The sequence below is a fragment of the Dicentrarchus labrax genome, unplaced genomic scaffold, assembly GCF_905237075.1.
Source record: "Dicentrarchus labrax unplaced genomic scaffold, dlabrax2021, whole genome shotgun sequence".
Lineage (NCBI taxonomy): Eukaryota > Metazoa > Chordata > Actinopteri > Moronidae > Dicentrarchus > Dicentrarchus labrax.
In genome coordinates, this window is record NW_026136719.1 from 32,282,595 (window position 1) to 32,305,854 (window position 23,260).

Sequence of the window (23,260 nt, forward strand, 5' to 3'; positions counted from 1 at the left end):
GCTGTGTGGTTCTGGGCAGGTAGTATACAGTAGGTTTATCAGAGCTTTTTCATAGAAGTCAAGCCAGTTCAATCTTATTTTCATAGCCTAATAATACAAATCATAAATTTGCCTAAAAGGGCTGTACAATCTGTACAGCATATGGCACCCCCTGTCCTCATACCCACGATTCAGATGAGGAAAGAGTTCCAGTAAAATCAAAATGGAAGAAAGAGAAACAAAGGAGGGGTCCTTTCTTCCAGGACAGACATACGTGCAATAGATGGTCATATGCACAGAATAGACCAACATAGTAAAATTAGAGTATGACAAATTGTAGATACTGTATATGAAGAATATGGATCCAAGAGGATGACATAAAACTTACCGGGGACAACCCAAAAAAACAGAAACTGTGCCACACAACCTCACTATGGAGCTCTGAAAGAAGGATGGACTACACAAACACACAAGAGGCAATGCTCAAGCATACAATTCACACAGGTAGATGAGAGGAGAGGCCGAATCTCCTGGAGGACGAAGAACCAGAACCAAACATCTGGACTATTATTGTCAGCAGGACAAACATGAAATTTCAGTACAACTTCAACAACTTTCAGGCCTAATAGGTTCATTGACACAGGTACAAGGCCGGATATAATCAAAGCATAACCAACTTGGTGAAAAGTTTTTTTAAAGACCTCAACAGAGCCCGACTGTCTGATGTCAACAAGGAGGTTATTCCAGAAGACAGGGAAAAAAAGGTCTTGTAGCCTACTGACTTCTTTTTAACTGACCAAGAGGTGAAATATAAAGAAACCAAGAAGAGAGAGCAAGGCCGGAGACCCCAAATTTACTTTTCAGTCATTCTAGGAGTATCTACTGATCTATAGTATCAAAAGCTGGACTGAGATCCAATCACAAAAGATTCAACGAGATTACTGTTCAATATGTGGGCTGAAAGTTGCTGAGACACAACTCTTTGTAGTCCTTTAGGTTAGAGAGACTGGTCAAGATCCTGGATCAAGATGTGGTTTCTTGAATCCAGGGGAGCTGCATTCATATTTTTTGCACAAATTTATCATGTGCACATATTTGATTTAGGTGGGACATTATGGAGGTGCTGGATCAGGTAGGAGAGGACTAAACATTCAGATATTTTTAGACAGAGCTGTACAGACTCCTGACAAAGCTGCCATTGTTCCTACTGTCTGAAGGCTTGCTGGCCCACAGAGGGATGGTATTGTTTTATCATGTAATGCTACCAGTGATCTGTTCAACGATAGCACCCTATGTTTGGTAAAGTAAGACAGAAGTATATCACAGCCACTATTAGGTCACCTCAGCTCAGTCTAGTGTTTGACTGAGTCCTGCTGAGAACAAATGGAGACGAAAGCAGAAACCACCTCCTTTAAGACGGCATTCTGGAGGAAAAAAGAAAGGAAAGGGAAAATGCCTTTTGTAAAATGATACAGAGCTCAGGAGAGATGCTTGACAAAGTGCCATTTTTAAATTTTCTGTTGCTTTTATATTTTGTTATTTGGGTAGGTGACCAATCAAACATGCATGCATTAAAAAGCATACAGCCCCTCCAAGCTAAGCAGGCACACACATGTGCACAGCTATCCACTGAAAGGTAACACCCTGGTACTGTGCCAGTCTGAGTGGAATGACCTGAACAGGCTTGGTGGTGATTATTATCAGATGATACTCACTTTCCACACAGGAGGAAGGAATAATTGTAAGATTACCTTTCACATCCCGCTCAAATAGTCCCAAGAATATTATAACATTTGATTTGATTTATTCCTTAAAGATTTGATCAACTGAAATAATCATATCATTTTCATACTGCTGAAGATAATCAAATTATCACCAGAATAAGAAATGTCCTTCATCTCCTATCGCAACACAGGGAGATTCAGAATCATTGTCAGCTACTGACAGAACCACAGGGATTAAAGGGGGATTTGTGTTGAAAGGTAAGCACTGCACCTATGCCATACACTATAGCTGAAGTGCACTTCCTTAACATTGTAACAAGGTCAGAACAGGGCTGTTTTTTTTTAGACTTTTGATAGTGGAGACAGCATCAAGACAATTTAACTCAGTAATGGATGTTTTTCTTAATTTTTTTACTTAAATTCTATTTCCTTTTAATTTCTTATTACAAACCAAACACAGAGATTTGTGTCAGTTTGGTATACAAGATATTGATACAATTTTCTTTCTTTACTTCCTTTATAAAGAAGTTCTAGCAGTCTCTTTGTGCTTCATGTCCCCCATTTCTCATAAATCATTGATTGTTCTTCCATATCATATACAGTCAGTTCCATAAGTATTTGTATGGAAGTGTACTGCTGCCACACTGAAAAAGAAAAAGAGATTAGTATCATGTTAAAAGGTGTATCAAGATGTTTTTTCCACATTATAACAAGATATTACCCTGCTTTATTTGAAAAGTGTCCTGAGATAACTTCTGTTATGAATTGGCGCCATACAAATAAAATTGAATTGAATTGAAAATATTTTTATGTTATTGCAACTAACAAACATATCACGTTATAAAAAGAATCTTTTCTTGTTAGAACAACATATCTATCTTATCTTGTTATAAATAAATCAACGTGATAACATGAAACGCTTCACTTTATAATGAGATAAATAGTATATTATAATACAACGTGATACGTTTATGTCGTAATAACGTGAAAACATCTTGTTGATAAACTTATGTATTTATAAATTGTTTTTAGTTTTTGTTTACGTGAAGTGTCTTTGAGTTTCTAGAAAATGCGCTCTATAAATAAAATAAATTATTATTATTATTATTATTATTATTATTATAATCCCTTTTTCTTTGTCTGGTGTGGCTGCAATATGTTGCCATATATTTGGACAGTGACACTGTTTTTGTTATTTTTGCTCTTTACACCACTACAATGGATTTGAAATAAAACAATTGGTGTGTGCTTTATGTGCAGAATTGTATCTTTACTTTGAGGGCATTTACATCCAAATGGCATTAATGGTGTAGGAATTACAGACATTTATATTTGTAGTCTACCCCCTCTTAGGGATAAAAAGTAATTGGACAACTGGCTGTGTAGCTGTTTAGCTGTTTAGCTGACAGGTGTATGTTATGCCAATTGTAAATTAATACACAAATCAGCTAATGAAAGGCCTAGAGTAGATTGTAAGTGTCAATGTCAGTTCAGAAGGCCATCATGAGGGTTAAAAATCTGAAACAATCAGAGAAATAGCAGAAATTTTAGGTTTGTGCAAGTCAGCTGCTTGGTACATTATTTTAAAAAAGAACATACTGCTAATGCGAGCAATATGAAACGGCCTGGAAGACTACTGAGGTAGATGACAGAATAATCCGGCCCCTCTTAATCAGCCACATCAAGAAGACTATCCAAAAGGCATATCTGTGTCAAAAACCACGATAAGGAGAGGACTTCACAAGAGTTTTAACCACAAGATGCAAACCACTTGTAAAACTGAAGAACTGAATATCCAGGTGAAATAATTACCTCTGAAAACCTGCAGAGATCTGGAACCAGATCTTATGAACTCATGACACATAAACCTCTGGCAGAGCAGGGGGAAAGAGAAGAGTGTGGACGAGAAAAGGAACAGCCCATTATCTTATGCACACCAACTCGTCTGTAATACACAGCAGAGGTAATGCAATGGCATGGCCCACATTCAACCCGGTGCCTCACATCTAACTGGACGGTGCTTCACACTGCAGCAGGACAATGACCCACAACCCAAAACGACCAAGTACTTTTTCAAGACCAAAAAGTGGAAAGTTCTTGAACTGCAAGCAGGAACTGATGACAGCTGCAGTAGAGGCCTGACAGACCATCACCAAGGAACTTCAAATATGATGCTGTAGGTGCACCTCTCATGTCATTTCTGGACGTTCAGGCCTCAAATATGCAACATCTGATTAGCCTTTCAAAATAAAGAGTGGGTGGTTACCATTTAGAAATGGTTGCAGTTTGGATACGTTTAGACTTAACTTAGGGTTAGTTAACTGACACGAACAGCGGTCTCCTGGATTAAAGTCCTGTGTTTGAGTTATCCATCCATCCCATCACCTCCATGTATACTACATCACCTAACTTAATCTGCAGCTACAACTACTCACAGTAATTCATCACACACAAAAACAAAGAAACGTTAACTTTAGTTTATTCACACATTTTGTTTTTTTTTTTACATTTGAAAATCTGCATATTCTGTACATTCAGTAGTTAATGGTGTGGAAGACTTACAGCCATTTGATAGCCACATAAGACATGTATGAAGTGTTTCCCTGACTGTGACAACCAAAGTCTGCTGAGGAACTGATTGGAAAAGGCAGTCAATGTATGACAGACTTATTCACACACAATACAAAAACTGCTGCTGCAAAATGGCATTTGTATCAAATCCAGAATCAGGTAGAGAAAAATGGACAGAATGGAACATGAAATAGAACTGACATGTGCTGGAGGATATTCTGGCACGAGGAACACTGTGTAACCTTCAGTGTTTATTTTCACTCAGATCTCGAAATACTGCATTATAAAAATGATCAGTGAGCCAAAAGGGAGGGAGCTGCATCCAGAATGTATCATCAAAAGAATGAGCAGAAATAGTCAAATCAACTGGATTGAAGACATCAGTAAAACTACTTCTGGACAGACATAAAAAACCCAGGCCATATGCAACATTACAAAACTGCCTAGCTCAACAAACACTCCTGGTTTTGTTATAGTTCCATTCCAGCGGCTGCCTTTTGTAGAGGACACAGCCTACAAAAGTCTGTAATTTGGAAGACTGAGGGCTACTGGACTGAACCTGTGCACCCAAAAAGACACCCTAGCCTCACAAAGACAAACTAATTCATGTGATCCTTCTCAAAATCAAAGGAGGTCTCAAATGGCTGACATCTACACATTACAATGATCTTACAGCTTCCCTGTATGTCACATTTTGTGAGATTGGGGTGGCATGGCCCAGGAGGCAGAGTGGTCGTCTAGTGATCTAAAGGTTCCTGGTTTGATGGACTCCTCAGATAGGTCTTTTGCACCAGGAAACCAACACCGCTCAGAGCACTTTGACCAAAAATAAATTGGTTCAGAACATGAAAAGATGGTTCCAAGCTGGAACCAAACTAGCAGCTTTACCTTGGGGAACCAAAGGTGATTGTGCAACACCCTCTGTTAATGATGCATCCTTGATTATAATGGTTCTGTTCAAAACTGATGGAAACACGGGCTGGTTCGCTAGATAGCACCAAGGTTCCAAATGTCTTGGACGGAACCGGTTCATGAACCAGAGATAATTTGGTGGGGAAACACTAAGATTAGATAAGGTTCCAAGCTGGACCCAAAAAATACTAGGTTTTCCTTGGGAACCAAAATGGGTGTGTCATATTCTACAAGCTGTTGTGCATTGAACCATTTCAATAACCAGAGCTTATCTGGTGGTAAAACAGAAAGAGTGTGGCGCAGTGACCCTTGCCTAACCTATCCTAATGAGGATAGGATAGGTTAGGCAAGGGTCACCTTGCAAGGCTGCTGGCCATCAGTGTGTGAACGTAAGCATGTGTACGTAAGCATGTGTTGTAAAGCACCTTGAGTGGTCGGTAGATGGGAAAAGCGCTACATAAATGCAGTCCATTTATCATTTCATAAAATCTTGGTTGCAATTTGTCAATTGAAATGATACTTTCTGACTCCACGATGGCCCACGTGACATAAATGTAATCATCAGAGTGTGTAGGCTTTATGTGGACACCTGTGTACCTTCAATTTGTTGTGACTGCAGAGTGTCCGCACAAACACTACACTACAAGAACAAGTCTTCGCATGTGTGGAAATGTCCTCCAAACGGACTCCAGAAAGCAGTATAAACAAAACCAGTATGCACCTGTGGTGTCCACATCTGTCCATGTGTGAGTATATTCAGGCCTTTAGTCATAGCGCTGACAAAACATAATGAAACATTTTAGGCTAAGAAAGTTGTGTTAGACTGTGTATTCTGATGGGCAGCAGTCACCTTGTGAATTTGGTCCTCGGTGCTTAATCACTTGTCGGTAAACCTACCTCAGAGTGAAATCTACGTCCTGTGTTTTGGATTAAAGATATCCTGTGGAGTTTTTGACCTCTAGTAGCGCTATGGAGCAGTCGCTTTTATGAGCCCCATTATATTGTTTGGTGTACAGGCACAAGGATGCACATGCAAGGGCAGAGGAGCAATACATTTATATTCCACTGATCAACAGGTGGCAGTAATGCTAATGAAATGCAAAATGTGCCACCAAAGGCAAAGAAAAGTGCTGGCTGGTAAACATGGACCTAGACAATGGAGGGTTCACGCTTTCAAGAAAAATGGCTTTGCAAACTGAGGAAATAATGCACTACATTTTAGGGCTACAACTAACGATTATTTTCATTATGGATTAATCTGTCGATCATTTTCTCGATAAAGTTGTTTGGCCCAGAAAATGTTGAAAAGTTGATCAGTGTTACTAATCGATTAATTGACAAATCGTTGCAGCCGTACTAAACACATTTGTTAGAGCTCGAGGATACACACTGCATTTTGGGGAGTAACACTCAATGTAAAAATACCTTTTGTTTGTTTACACACAAACTCCACAGGACAATTTTAACAACCAAAGATTTCACAACATTTTCCTCAAAACTGGCAACGGTTGTTGGAAACATTTCCAGGCCATAGAGTGAAGGGGCCTTTAGGAACTGACTGTGCCCTTTACATTCAGGGAAGAGAAGGCTGCATTTGGAGGAGCCTTTAAAATAGGACGGGTCCTGTCAGGCTGTTACTGTTATTCAGTCTGAAAGGCAGACTTCAATGGAAGCAGCCCCTGAAATGGGACACAGGAGTGTCATTTATGATTGTGGTCTTTTAGTTATTCATAAAAAAATATATATTTAATGCAACTCCCCTGACCTCCATACTCACTCTCTATTTTGCTGTGTTAACACACTTGTAGTCTTGTCTTAAACTTAGCACATTTTTTATCCAATTTCTGTCGACCTGCATGGAGCACGCAGTTTCAAAATGTGCATTTTTCACAAAATGTCCTGACAAAAGGCTACAAACAAACATGCAAATTTAAATATGAGAATGACACTGACATGTTGATGCAGGTGAACATTGTTAGAATGGGATTCGTTTTAGGAAAACCAACTTTTAGGTGCCACAAAATTCCACTACGCATTTTAAACACATGCAGAGACCAAGAAAAAAATTGTTTCCTGTGGCACAGGCATTATTTAAACCCCAAATCCTACATTTTATTCTAAATTGTCAAAATGAAAAATTCACAGTTTAATCTCCACAACAGAGTTACCTGCAAGAGATGATGAACTTTAAGAAAGCACCCAACATTTCTGCCATAAAAATCAAAGAACACTTGATTCCAAATTATTCTTGTACAACAGAGTATTTGAACTCAGACACACAAAAAAAAAAGAAATACTTGAGTCACACCAAACATATCACAATACTTTCCAAACTTTAAATACATTAAGAATACCAGAGATCAATGCTTAAATAAATTCTACAAAAATATCTGTTGTACATGTAACATATTTACATTGACTGTAGCTTCTAGTGATTGAGTGTCAGTGTTATCCAAACCAAACTGCTTCAGTGAGTAAATTTGGTGCTTTCAGAACAGAATTCTATCACAGTGCACTCACTCCAAACTCAAATGTACTACATATAGTGTAGAAATGGATAAAGTAAGTTGATTGATGCAGAACAATTTCACTGTTCAACTGATAGTATCAAATTATCCAAGCATTACACTTAAAGCTGCAGTAGGTAACTTTCATAAAAATAACTTTTTGACATATTTGCTGAAACTTTCACTATATCCTGACAGTAGTAGATGAGACAGATAATCTGTGAAACAATCAGGTTCCTCTGGCTCCTCTTAGTGCTCCTAATGGTGTTTGAGCCAAGAAAGATATAAAGACGCTTTGGGTTGGAAGATTGAAGACAGTTGATTGTTGAGGCTCATTCCCAGCTGTATTTGACAACCTGGGAATGAGACTCAATGATGAACTATCTTTCCTGGCTGTGATTGGTTGTTTTTGTTCAGGCCTGGTGGATTCTTGCACATTTTATCCATCTCATGTTTCAGCAAATATGACAAAAAGTTATTTTTATATACGTTACCTACTGCAGCTTCACAAAGGAAAATTTGCCAATTTTCAACCAGCTTTGTATCATTAAAATGTTGCTAGTATACGCAAATGAAGAGTGTTTAACTTCCTCCATGTTGTCTGCACCCAGAGCTCCCCGCTCAGTCGCTGACAAAAGTCCTTCTGGCAATCCGACTGTCAGTGGCTGTAGAGCTGTTCCAACTACAGATTGTACTTCCGCATTCTGTGCATGCTCGTCTCCACGGACAGTCAGATTAAGTGAGATTAATTAAGAAATGATTTTCCTGGATTATTTCTTGACAATACACAAAGGGTCCTATAATTTGCTGGTAGGCCTAGTAAACCCCACTTTTATTTCTACTTGTTTAATGATGCAGGGCTCATGATGAAGTGCCTCAGGTTCATTACAGATAGGTGGTCAGATTGCTTTTGTGGTTGTTCTCACCAAATACCATCTTTCTGCTGAGGTCTCTATAAAAAAAGATTCAGTTAACATTGCTGCGCATGTATTTATCGACCACCAAAACCAATTTAAATGTGATCACTATAAGGCTGCATGCGTGTAGATATGACCATCTACAGCATTTCCACTGGGTTTCTTTCAGAAAACCACTCGTGGAATAGACTTGACGCCAAAAAGGGCATTCTACTCGGTTCCACTTTTAGTAAGTATTATACTGAGCAGCCTATCCTACCAACTGTCAAATTTCAAACAAAATATGCATCCAGGTTTCCAGAGACGATCGGAGTTAGCGGCTAAAATACAATTAAAATTGTACATAGATTATTTACAGGATATTTGGCCACTCTGTTGGAAGTGTTTCCATGAGTGAAAAACTAGTCTCAAAATGTCCAGGTTGTCCAGGATGCGTGGGAACCCTGATGGACGGAGACAAATATTGTTCATTTGCAAAACTTCTCACATTGTAATGATACAAAGTTGGTTGAAAACGTTTCCCAAATCAAAGTCCAAAATCCTCCTCCCCCCCAAAAAAAAGTTATTCTTGCATATCAGATATAAACGTCTTTTAAAGACACACCCTGATTTTGTTACAGCACCCTGTAGCAGCAGTAAACCATCAACTTCAGTTACTGTCAGTTGAGTTCTGATGCATCAGAAGTGAGCTGGGACGAAGTTTCATAGCCTCATAATCAACGATGGACTTCTGGCAAGTCAAAGATTTTGTTTGGTTATTTTTTATAAACTGTAGTGGGCTTGTTTTAATCTTCTTTGAGCTTTATTTTACATGTTGTGGCTACTGTAGTCCTGACTGAGACTGTGTTGTGACAGATGTAAATCAAACAGACCTTACTGCCCACATCTCCCAGCCATCTGTAGCTTCATATGTTGTCTCTGCTTTCTGTTCATAGCAGAGTTACATAAACTAACACTGCTTTTCTCTTTTAACATAACAAGTTGATGGAGATCCACATCAGCTGCAAAGCTCTCATGGGTCAACTGTCTCTCTAACTGTCGGAAGTGGCTGTCAATGGGCACAAAATGAGTGCTATTTACTTAATCAATCATTGCACAAACTGAAGATGAGGGTGGTGATTTAGAGTTTTGACCCTTTTTGGGATTTATGCTTGCTTGGGTGATAAAACAAAATCAGGGAGTTTACCATGCAGAGGTTTTTAAAGCTAGCTCAAAGAAGCTCAGCACTTTGAAGATTATGAGTCAGAAAGAAAGTCTTCATCACTGCAGCAGTTTGAGTTCAGCTTCATATAGCTTGGTTAAAAAAATAAAAGAAAATGGGAGGGGATTAAAATAAACTCGTTGGCAAGTACGAACTTGATGACAATCCGACCCAGCAAGGATAACATCGTACACATTTTGACTATTGTTAATAATGCTAAGTGTACTAACAATGCTATCTGCAGTCAAATGAGGTTTTCTTTTGCCCACAAAAAACATAACCGTTCCTCAAATGAGGCGCGCCATTGCCATCCTTCAGCAACTGTTCTAGCTGTAAAAAAGGCTGAACAGGAGCAGAGAACTCTCCTTTGAATGTGTTGAACTGGACGAACAAACTGGACTAACCATCCCTCCGATCAGACCTGTGGACATTTCTTCCAGACAAGGAGCATAGTGATTGCATAGTCTTTATAAAATGGTAGCCGAGAGTTTTTAAGTCAGCCTCTCCTCTTCTGCTATTGTTCCGTTCACACATTGTCGAACTTGTGTTTTAAATAGTCTTTCATAACCTTTGCGATTGGTAGATCCTCCAAGAATTTCAAGCTTTGAAGACCAATGCAGTGACGGATTTTTATTCGACACAAGTCTTGTAGAGTCCGAGGTTGTCCTGAAAGAGGAACAGAAACATTTATTACACAGTGGAATGAAAGGTGATGGGGAGCTCATTACTACAGCAGCCTGAGTAATGCATCAGTGGGGTGATTTATCAGCTGATTGGAGCTATTTCCAGATAGGTTGGTATTAGCTTTAATGTCTTCTGATTAGTAAAAATCAACTAAACTAATGGAAAAAAGTTCTACAATCAGTTTTGTGCTTAGCTAATTTACATACTGGTTATGGAAGAGAAAAAAACTTTAAAGCACCATGTATACAATTAAAAAAATTGACTGTACTTCTTCTAGTGGTAGTATCAACAAAAAAAAAAACTGCCAGCGCTAACCACCATTTCAAGACCTCAAAGCTGTACATCCATTATGAAGCTTAATTGTCCCTCTTTCAGTTTTCTGTTTCTCCAGCAGCCTTCCAAATCAGTTTAATCAGTTCCCTAAATCACTCAGCATCCACTCTGTTATCAGCTGTATGCAAACAGATGGGAAGAATCCCCTTGATTCCAGGAAGAGATCTGTGTGGGTGTTATCGGACTGACGTAGGTACTCATGTGCCATCGACACACTTCTCTTCCTTCACCACAGAAAACACCTATAAGCTGAGACCAGTGGATCGATCATAACAAACCATTTCCATGGACTTCATGATGCTCGGAGGAAATTTCAATCCAAGGCCCGTACCATTCCATTCACCTTCACTATACTGGGATGGAGGCACAAGTCTCAAAACATCCACCTACTACAGTACCTGTATGCCTCACAGCTGTGTTTCCATCCAAATGTATGGTAAATCTTAAACTAATTCTGAGTAATTCGGCAGAAGAAATTGCAAATGAGTGCTTGTTTACATCCATAAATCCATACCTTTATGCAAAAACTAGCCTCAGGTAGCGTTTTGCCATTTTTCAAAAAAAAGTGTTTAATAGAATTTGAAGATCACAAATCTAGACTTGGATGTCAACAACAATGGAAACATCATATGTGATATTTCTCTGGTGGAGTATGCCTAAGCTTTTGGTTTTGCTTTAAGTTGAAACCTTTGTATGAGGACAGTTGAAAAGAGCTGGGTGCCTGTCATTCTGTGTGGGACGAGCCTTTCATGGCACATGAATTAATCCAGGAGGTAGAGGTGTAATCAATAACCCAGCAGATATGTGATCTGGCTGAGGGTTTGCAGGCTCTGAAAGGGCTTGTCTGAATCAGTGCACAGCTCTTTGATATCTTTGATATCAAAGTTCAGGGGGTAGAGGAGGAATGCAGCCATTGTTCCCTCTAAATCATAATGCTTCAGGTAACGTGCTCTCCTGTTCCTCCAACCTGGGATTGTTCTGTGACTGAACACTGGTCATTATAACCTGGTGTTGGCAAGCAGCCCTCTTTCCCTCTATACATTTCTCAACTTTTTCCTCCACTCAACTTACAATAAAAAGCTCTATCACTTTTTATACAAAACTCACTCCTGCACCCAACCCACTATCACAGATTTCTTTTCAAGCTTAAAGACATTAACTTTCCCCTGTGCCACACTGCATTAGCAAACAAGCATGAAACACTGGCTAGTATGCATGATTACAAATACAGCTTACTTCAAAATTCAGTCACTAATGCAAATATCTATTTTCTTAGCATTCTTAATAAGAGGTACGTCCCATTACACAAAAAATCTATGCCATCTGTAAAACTGATTTTGATAAAAAACACTTCAATAAGCTGTGCATTGCACTTCACTCTGCTGTTTGGAGATATTACATGTTAGACACAGCAAGCTGAGGTTTCTGGTTTGGACGAAAGAGAACTGAAGCTGCTCATTCAAATAAGACAAGAAGGAAAGGTGGAAACAGGGACAAACGAACAAACCTTACACCACACTCAGCGGCTAGTGATAGAAGCCATTGAAACATGCTGGAGTGTATGCATTTTAACTGCTGCCGCTTTTCGAGCCTTTACAGTACGGGTTTAGTGCCACAGAATCACCTCACGTGACACTACTCAGCCAATTGAATCTGTGCACTGTGACTCGACTCAACTCAGTGAGTAAGATACAGTAACAGCCAGTGTGACAGCGAAAAAAGAGCTTTTAATCCAGAATGCACAGACTCTTACATGTTTAATTATAAAAATATCAATCTAAGAGCCAATATGATCAATCTGCCAGAAAAAGGAGTGTCTGTGTTTTTGATGATATCATAGTTATATTCAGTGAAGAAGGTGGTCTAACATGACCTCAAAATTCAAAACATTTATTTTTTCTTTCTCAAAAAAAAAAACAAAAACATCTTTAGCTTGAATAAAATATATGCAAAAAGCTAGGGCCAACTTGTAAGGATTATATTTATCTTATTATTATATAATATTTCTTCTACTATCAGATACTTAATTTAAAAAGGATTGATGATTGAAAGCTCTGGACTGATGCACCAGTGGCCATGCAACCCTTAACTTAAGGAGAACTCCTTAAACCTAAATTAAATTGTGAAAAATTACAGTCAATTTTTAAAAATAACTTTTTGTCATATATGCTGAAACTTTCACTATATCCTGACAGGAGAGCATGAGTGCTCCTAATGGTATTTGCAAGAATCCACCAGGCCTGAATGAAAACAACCAATCAGAGCAGAGATTGAAAGATGCTTTGGGTTGGTGGCTTGAAGATAGTTGATTGTTGAGTTTCATTCCCAAACCATCTGTATTTGACAACCTGAGAATGAGAAACTATCAACTATCTTACTTGGCTCCGATTGTTTATATTTAGGCCTGGTGGATTCTTGTAAATAAAACCAGACAGTTTCCTTTGCTTCTATTAAGTGTAATACATCAGACTTTTTTAAATGTTGGTCAGATAAATTGTATCATAATAATAATAATAATTATTACCACTATTATGCACTTTGTAGATTCATCAATTGAAATAATCAATGGATTATTTAATGATGATGATAACTAGATGTTGGGTTAGGTAACATATGGAAACAGGTACCTATACAGCATGTACCGCTGTAGGACATGTTTGTGTGACAGGGAGTGTGTGGGTGAGACTCACTGGTGACCTCCTGCAGGTAGTCCAGACAGGGCCGGCTGATCCCAGACATGCTAACAGATACAGCTACCGGTGTCTGGCCCTCGTAGTTTCTGGTGTTGGTATCGGCCCCGTACGTGTAGAGCATCTCAGCGCACAGCACGTCGTCCCTGAGGGCCGACAGGTGAAGAGGAGTCTGGCCGTCTTCAAGACGTCCAAGATTAGTGTCTGCTCCTCTCTGAAGGAACATGCGGCAGTATGAGTGGTTGCCTTTGATGACAGCGTATCGAAGTAGGAAGCCATTCTGAATGTCAATATTGGCGCTGTGGTCCAGGAGGATCCGTACACAACTGGAGCGCTCACGGATGATGGCCAGCTGTAGCGGTGTGGTCCCTTTGTCACTCAGTGGATCCACCTCGGCCCTGAACTCGAGGAGGAGGCGCACAAATGAGTCTCGGCCGTAGTGGGCGGCCACGTGCAGCGGCGTCCAGCCGTCGTTGCTTTTTGCGTTTATAATGTCACTGCGAAACTCAGATTCCAGCATCAGTCGGGCGATGCGCGCTCTGCCGTGCATAGCAGCATAGTGAAGTGCTGTGAAGCCACCGATAAAGTCCTTCACTGTGGGGTCGGCTGCACAGGGGAGAGAGGAAATGAGAGTCAGCTACAGCAGGAGCTGCCTTGACACAACTATGGTTAACTAAAACTTTTTAGTTAACTCAAATAAAAATTAAAACTAGACTAAAACAAAAACTATCTGAAACAATATTCTGTACTTACAAAAATAAAATAAAATAAAAAATATACAGGACTGTCTTTAGTTTTAGTCTTTGTAAATTTGAGGAGGCCCTGGTGCATGTTTATTAAGACTACATGATTATGAGTCAGTGTGTTTATATTGTAATACCTATTCTGAACCTGACAGATCCCCCCATATAACAATAAAAACTAAAACTAAAACTGAAACTAATAAAAACTAAACTGAGTAAACAATCATAGCTAAAGTGAAACCAGCAAACCCACTTGAGAGACTAAAATAAATTGAAAACAAAAATTAAAATAACTAAATTAAAATAAAAACTAATGAAAAATACAAAACTATACTAACTTGAGGCAGTGGGTGAACGATCTGTGATCAGCTGGGGCTCTACAGTCCATCTAAACTCTAACCTACCACAAAGAACCTCTTTACCACTGCACAGTAATAGTTCTAGCCCACAGCGCCCTCTAGCTATCACACTTTAGCTTTGCTACTACACTTCAGGACTGACAAACAAGAAAGTGCACTGCAGTTTAAACACATCTCACCTCAATGGAGAACCTTTAAACTTCCTTCAGCTGTTCATAGCAGTTTCAAATGGCCATGTTTTACATGACTTTAGAACAACAGTTATACACACTAGTATTAACACTCATTTCACCATCATTTTTCTTTTAAAGGATATCTAATTGAAGAGGAACAGTTCATCTAGCTAACAGCTGGAGAATGTTCCAGAAAACTGGACCATGATTTACAACCATAACAGTTTTTTACTCTACTTTATTGACCTGTCTGCATATGGTCTCATTGAGGCTTTATACAGGTTTTATACATATGTTTTGTTGTGTGTGGACCCCAGGAAGTGTAGCTGTTACCTTAGTGGCAACTAATAAGAACTGCTGAATACAGAATAACCAATTAGACGATAATATGTCAGTGTTGTGATGCAGCCAAAGAATAAATTAATTCAGCTTTCTTATTACAGAAGAAAACTGTCTACTTGACTGGATTTTTATCATACAAATGACAAGCACCGTATTCTGCATGACTAAGAAATGCGTATTTGTATGCAGGGGGCGTTTAAGCCAGGACTCAATACTAAACAACAAAGATTTAGGATATATGGTGGCTCCGTTGTTGGTATTTTGGAGCTCCACTGTTCCAAACCGTTATTAGGTATGCTGTATCTGTCCCCTTCACATATGTTAACAGTTGGATTTGTTGTTGTGTAGCTTAAGGCTGCTTGAATTATTTTCATGGCGTTCTTGATGATACTGTCATGAAATTTGGTATTTTAATGTTTTGTGTACAGTATCATGCGTATATATATCTACATATAGATTTTAAAAAGGTTATTGTAGATCACATTTTCTGCAGATGTAAGGAACTTGTAAGTGTTTTAAGGAATATTTGTTTGACTGTAAGTAGATATAACGGGTCTATTGTTTGTGTTTTGTTATAACTTGAATGAGTTCAGCTAACACAAAGGTGAACGAGAGGCTGTCTCTACCAGTAAAACAGTGCCCTCTAGTGTTTGGACAGTTAAACCTGTCATGGCATAATGCTATCCACCAAATGGGGCCAATTTCTGCAGCCAGAAAAAAAAAAACCCAAAACAAAGCCTCTGACCTCCGTGCTCCAGGAAGACTCGAACACATCTCTCTTTTCCTTTGGCAGCAGAGAAGTGGAGCAGGGTCCAGCCGTTGGCATCGCGAATCTTGGGTGAGTATCCTTGCTCCAGCATTCTCCTGACAGTGCAGACATCCCCTGCTGCCACTGCAGCCTGGATCTGCAGCTCCTCATGAAGCTCAGGGTTCCTTCTGCAGTGATGGTTCAGCATCCTGTCACATTTCAGAAAGGAAACATATATCTGTACCCAACTTCTGCTTGGAAACATTGGAGAATACATTCTGTTTGTAAGTTTCTGACTCACTCGCCAAGCGTTGGTGACCTGCCGATTATGCTATTAAAATGTTCTACCATCCAAAACCATCTACATGTTTTCCATACTGTATAATGTTGATTGAACATTGTCTAAAGCACACCTGGCAGACAGGTGCAAAAGGCGGCAGTGGAGTCCCACACAGCACTAAGTTTACTGATAAGCTGTGATTTGATAATAGACACAATATGAAATAACATCTTTATACATAAGCTAAAGGCTGCAAAAATCAATCATAAAAAAGGAGGAAAATCCCAATTACAACCTCACTGATACTACAGTACAGGGTTCCTACTCTTTTTAAGAAATCATTTTCCAGGATACTTTCCAGGAGTTTTTCTTGACAATTCAGGACAGCACTTGCTCACAAACAGTGATATAATTTTTCGGTAGGCCCATCATTGACTTTAACTCCAGATTTATCCTTTTTTGACAATGAAGTGTCTCAGACTCATTACAATGGCGAAACGTCTGTTTCACTCCACATCTGGTGTGAACGGTCATATTGACTCACATGAAATGAGATGGGAGCGTTTCAAATGTTTTTACGTTCCACTTCATGTCTGGTTAACCCACTTCGAAGTGGGTCAGCTACTAACTAAATATGCACCTAGGTTTATAAGCAATCGGAGTGAGGGGCTTAAATACATTTTTTCCAGGACAACACAGATTATTCCCAGGATATATATATATAACCTTTATTTAACCAGGAAAAGTCCCATTGAGTTACAATAACTCTTCTCCCAGGGAGTCCTGGCCAAGACTATATATATATATATATATATAGACATTACACTTAACTTAAGCTAATTTTAATCAATTCCCAGGTGTTTCCATGAAAACACGTCTGTAAATTTCCACATCAGATTTCAGGACACTTGGGAGGCCTGACATACTGATACCTATAAAAACATTTGAGTTTAAAAAAAATAATGTTAACGAAACACACTGGTTCTTAAAGAATTGTGACTAAAGATTACCTGAGTCTAAAGATCGGTACTGGGGCAGAGTCCAGGCATATTCTAATGGATTGGTATTGGCTAAATAATTCCTTTCTTTACTGTGATCTATTGTATTTTATCCACCGAAGCCTAGTGTCACTAGTGCCACACAGTCATTCACAGCATATGGGAGTGAATGAGTGTGACGAATGATTTGGGCACACCACTGAGTGACTGAGTTCAGACAAAATACCCAGGTGTGCTTCGACGCCAGTTATCATGAGCAAAAAGCAGTGAACAAAACTGCAGCTGCTTATTTGAAGCCAACTGCAGGTCATATCAGATGTCACTTAACTAAAAATATGTTAATGTTAATTAATGAAAAATGTTTTGTGGTTAAAGTGCTCTCTGCAAGCCTCTGTCTGTGCTCTGCCACAGATCATTTGCTGGCAAGGAAGCTCCACTCAGTAACTGTATAATCAGAGAAGATTGATACTGATATGTCTGTGGTGAGCTAATATTGGCCAATGCATTGGCTTAGCTGAATAAACGACCGTTCGGCACTACTGTAGAAACATGGTGGTTCAACATGGCAGCCTCTGTAGATAAAAACAGCTCATTCTAAGGTAATGAAAACACAATTCCTATATTCAGGTGATTATACACTAATGAAAACATACCTATGAATATTACACACTGGACCTTTAACACAGTCAATAACTGATCAAATATAAAATAACAAGCAATGAAAATAGACTATACACCACAAGTCAAACAAAATAAGCAATATTTATCACCAAAAGGAATTTGTTGCTATGTTGCTTAGCGTCCGTTAGCTCAGCTGTGTGTTCAGTAGAACAATAATTCACATTTTTCACAGAAAATGGTAATTAAGGCTTTCAGTTTTCTGATTCTCCTGTGCAGCCAACAATACCACTACCAGCTGAAACACGTTTTAGAAATACAGAACAATCGTCAGTTTGTTGTATGTAGTGAAGATGCACTTCTGAGTATCACAATAAATGTATTATTCTATCACTTTAATTCAAACATAAATCATATCATAGCTGCACTACAACAATACTTACCAGTATTCGGTGTAAGTAAGCCATTATTGTAATCGCATTTCAATTCACTGTAACACAGTAATGTCACGCATTACTGTTCTTAATTCAGTAATCACATTAAAATTACTAATCAAACAATTATATTGTAACTTGCACTACAAAATTGTCTTGATGATGGGCTCATAGAAAAATATGAAACGTGACTTTTTGTGTAATTCTGAGGATACGGCTTCCTTCAACTCTGACACTGAAGTTATTGAATATTTGAAGATGGGGTCACAGATGTTCCTGAACTGTTTCCCTACAATATCTATGAAAGTCAACACACTGACCCTGTCTGGAGCTCCTGTGGACAGGCTCTTCAGCCTGGGTAGTGTTGTGCTGACTCCGAGGAGGAACAGGTTGTCTGAGAGACTCCTCCACCACTGCTTTAATGATAAACAAGTCAAATAAACTGCACTAATCTATTAGAAAGCCACAGTTTGGGGCGTTTAATGCAGTTCATATTACGTGACAATGCATCTCAGAAGTAATGTAACAAGTAGTATACTTTCTACACTAATTGTGATTCTGATTCTGATTAAGTAATGCATTTTTTTTTTAAAGAGTAACATGTAAAGTGTAATACTTTTTTTGAGAAACATACCCAACACCAGTCCTTACAACCTACTGCAGTTTCAACAGAATAATAAATAAATAGTATAGTTTTTAGGGGTTTAGTATAATTTTTTTCCCTTGTGACTTATAGCCACCATTGGGTGAACAGTCATGGCACCTGCATACTGACCTCATGTCTGCAGATTATTGTGCTGCTTCATTAGTTCAGTCAGGGTTTTTATGACTGAACCTTTTTGTTTTGTTAGATAAATCTGTCCCCATAATGAATGCTCATAATGAAGAGGTGTGCAGCAGGTGTAGGTTAAACCTCCAATTCAGTGATCCCTAGTGGCATTAAGGTGACTTGTACAGGACACTGCAGCCCTATTTAATTTTGCTTATGGCGTTGCACAGCGGCAAGGGTACATGAGGGACATTTTGTCATGTGCCTATGACCACAAAGGTCCGACTGTTGAGTGCAGACCATTTGCAAACTGTCAAAATGTATGACTGTGTGAACCTTACTCCCTGACAAATATGTGTGAACATGTCCACCTATGCGGACACCCAGTGCAGTGCAAACAGAACTGCAGTCTGGGCACATTGTAGAGTATATGCAGCCCCTAAATCCTAGGTGAAGTTTAAATCACAGCTTTTGAGGATAGTCTTATTAGTTGATAACTATTCTTCTCAGAATATTCAATGAATTACCAACTAATTTAACCATCGATTAATATTTTTTTTTTTTTAAATGTCCAAATTCTCTGATTTTAGCTTCTCAAAAGTGAATATTTTCTATTTTAGTCCTCTATGACAGTAAACGGAATATCTTTGGGTTAAGGACAAAACAAGACATTTTATTTTTTCAAACAATTTTGGACTAGTCGAGAAAATGATTGCCAGATTAATTAATAACGAAAATGTAACAATGGAATATCAGAGACCACATAATTCTGTTCCAGAGAACACAGGTTGACTTAAACCACAGCTAAACTACTGACAGAGGAACAGCCATAAATACTTGTTTTCTTAAAATATTTGAACTTCTCTTGCTGACCAGTTTCAAATAAAAGTACAGTATGATTTTACCTTTTGACAAGCTGAAGAGAAGTGCTTCTCTTAGTCATATCGGAGCTGCACCTGTAAATATACAGCTGCACTGTCAGGAAGGCACTCTGTCTTCAATAGTTTCTCCTGCAACAAAAACACCATCATTTAACATTAGTAAAAACTGTGTACAGGAGTGGCCCCAGACAACATCTTTGAGGCACTCCGTTTTTCACTTCTTTGACATCTGAATAACTTCCATTTAAGTACATCATTTGCCTTCTGTGACTGAGAAAAACCATCAAATTTTTCAACATCAACTCATGAGCTGAGATATCAAAAGCAGCAGGAGAAATAAAGCAAAACTGCTCCTACAATTTTACAAGAAATCATTAGCATTAATTCAACTTTAGCAACACTAACTTGCTTGAATTCAAAAAAACATGTTTTACATTATTAAAAAATATTTAAAATGCGTAGTTTTTACTAAGTAAAAATGAGAGCCTTCATCTTTCCGAAATGCACATATTTTGTTTAATTTATAAAGTGTTTAAAATGTGTATTATTTTACTGATGAGAGGAAATAACAACCTGTTACAGTAACTCTGCTTAAATGCTTTTACCTGTTTTAAGGTGTGCTAGAAAGCTTAAAAAAATACACACAGTGGGCCTATATGTCAGCATTTGGTTCACTTCTGTGAAGAAAAGTAAATGTGAAGTAAATTGTCTAATAGAACAACGGCCAAGTGCCAGTGACAAGAAAGCACTGAATTTGTCAAAAAAGAAGCCTATTAAGTCTGTATGAAAACCACATAATGCAGACAGAGAATTGAATAAAAAGTTCCCTAAACAGGAAATAATCGGCTCAACATTCATCCAAATCACCTGCAGTTCACTATTTGGGTTCATTGTACAGTTTTCAATACAATATAGGTTTAGTATAAAATTCCCCACCAGTTTCTACATAAGATGGCCACCCCCTCTTATTATGTCCTCTCTATAGGTACTTTAAAGTTTTCCTTAATGGTTTACTATGTTGTTTAATGTCAAATTCTTCTAATATCATAACACCGTTTATTATAAATATCCATATTTGGTCTTCCCAATCAACCTCACATGGATGTGTCCATGTTATGGATATATTACAACCACTACTCTAATGAATGACAGGAATGTCAAATGAGAGGAATGTTGCAAATGCACAACTTGCTAATAGAAATAGCTCAGGTTTAAAAGCAGACTAACTCCTCACTGTTAAAGCCCAGTAAGGCAGAAACTCTGCAGTCTATCCGGTCGTCCCGTTAAACACTTTAAACGTTTAGTTGGTTAGCTTAACTAACCGGCTGATGAAAAAACAATGGACAATAGAATGGCTTTATTTGCTAACATAACCCACAATGCAAAGCACCCACAGGTAAACAGCGATAAGGGTATATGACAAAACACTACAGAGGCAAACGGTAAAGGGAAAGAAAATGTACCGAATACGACTCTTTGACCAAACCTCTCTTGATTTAAGGCTATATTTATCCCCGGCTGTTAGCTAGCGCTGGTTAGCCAGCAAGCTAACAAACTCAGTAGCGATAGCTCGCTAGCTTGTGTTGACTTTTTGTACTTCAGAGTTGGGAAGCGTTACATAGAAACCCCAGTACGCTGAATGCATCGATATTTAAGTTGATTCTATGTATTTCATGACAAACACAACAGCTTTGATACTATAAAACAAAGACTTACTTGACAGACACTGAGCCGACGTTCAACTTAGCCAATCAGCTTCCAGACGGGAAGGGCTGGAGTTGTCAAAGCTGCATATTTCTGTCTCTTTCCACTCAAATCCAACACTGAACTGCTTTATCGTCTCTTAAAAGTTCCTAAAATGACAGTCTGTTGAGCATCATTTCGGTGTTGATCAATCAGCTTTAACAACAAAGTCTCTCTGTGAGCAGTTTGACCCCAACAGGAAAAACAATAAAGCTTCCGCCTGCAGTCCTTCAAAATAAAAGCATAATTTCCTCTCATCTAAACCGACAACATCTGAAAAACAAAGCAAAACAAAAAACTAGAGACTTCTGCTGATGAAGTCCTTTAGGTGTACGTTATATTTTTTGTAAAAATGCAACTTTTAAAGAAGACATTTTATATTATACATAGCTTATGGAAACTCAACAGGATTCAAAACAGAGAACAATGATTCAGTAGATCAATGAATTAGTTAACCCTATTATTTGAGAACAAATTACATTACAGTGGAGAACCAAACAATCATTAACATACTAAATAAGAATACAAAGAGGCGGTAATCAACACAGGGGTGTTGCGATATACCAACATTGACAATAAAGAAATTATTATACTTAATGTTGTAATCGTGTTAATAGTACACATATAATATTGTGTAAATAATCCAGCACCTCTTAAATCATTTCCAGGACTTTACATTCTGACTTTGTAGGTCACACTCCGACATGGCGGTGCCAGTGTTACAGTTAATTCATTTCCCAAAAAACAATAAAAGGTTAAAGATGAATTTGAGTGATAGCATTTTCTTCACAGTTTCTAAAGATATCCCAATAATATCAATATCATCATATCTTTTGGACATAATAATCGTGTAGTGAAAATCTGGTATTGTGACAGCCCTAGTTGGGAGTATACAACATATTCTGGTAAAGGATTTGGATGGTGTACAACCAAGAAAGTAGCACAGTTCAAATTAGGTGACATACGGTCCAGTCCATCAGTTATTACTATAATTTTCCTATGGATATTTAAAGAACACAATATAAAGACACAAGTATTACAAAGAGAAGAAAGTGATGAGAGAGAAATAATGCTAATAATAATAATAACTGGTTATTTAGTTCAAGAACATATTAAGTAGAGCTATTATGCCTTTAGAGTATGTTCAACCAACCAAACAGTGATTTGTTCAGATTCAGCTGCTACAATCTAAATGTTTAAATGAACACAAATGTTAAGAGATTATCTTTTGATTTTTGATGACTATTGTGTCTGTTGAATACCGGTGCAAATGGGAGTGGCTGTTATATTGAAAAATTGTTGTCACACTTAGTAAAATACAGTACTGCATCAAAGAATGATGAAAACCTGGAAATATGGGATAAAGACAACAAAGGTAGGGTTCGCTATAGAATATATAAAATCCGCTTTAGAGTGAGGTATAGAGGCAGGCGTCAGGAACAAGGTGATCTTTAAAAGACTAGGATATTGAGGACACAATTCAATGTTGTGTATCATGTAAAGTAAAAGTTCTTCTTCTCCAGTCCAGATTTTTTTAAAGGCGCTTAATCAGAAAACCAAACACATTTGTTCCTCTCCACACTATCTTCAAACTCTAAAATACTTATTTTATGTGACTGTAATTATTTGCTATCTCTTTTCTGTATATGTTATG

At 38.2% G+C, this 23,260-nt stretch overlaps 1 protein-coding gene across 4 annotated transcripts; it reads right to left on the minus strand.

Annotated features, from left to right (window-relative positions):
* Window positions 1–4,165: 4,165 nt before the first annotated feature.
* asb7 (ankyrin repeat and SOCS box containing 7) lies at window positions 4,166–21,816 on the minus strand. 4 transcript variants are annotated; one of them, XR_007881006.1, is made up of 6 exons: window positions 21,580–21,816; window positions 19,888–19,992; window positions 15,881–16,092; window positions 13,519–14,124; window positions 5,544–10,477; window positions 4,166–5,494 (listed from the first exon to the last, which is right to left on the minus strand). XR_007881006.1 is itself a non-coding variant. In XM_051380052.1 (5 exons), the coding sequence occupies exons 2-5, from the start codon at window positions 19,923–19,925 to the stop codon at window positions 10,338–10,340; spliced, it is 996 nt and encodes a 331-aa protein (XP_051236012.1). In that variant the 5' UTR covers window positions 19,926–19,992; window positions 21,580–21,816; the 3' UTR covers window positions 4,166–10,337. The 4 variants fall into 4 exon arrangements, 3 of the variants coding, with proteins under 3 accessions (XP_051236012.1, XP_051236013.1, XP_051236014.1); XM_051380052.1 differs by having other exon boundaries at window positions 4,166–10,477; XM_051380053.1 differs by lacking the exon at window positions 21,580–21,816 and adding an exon at window positions 18,534–18,626 and having other exon boundaries at window positions 4,166–10,477; window positions 19,888–19,983.
* Between the last annotated feature and the right edge of the window lie 1,444 nt (window positions 21,817–23,260).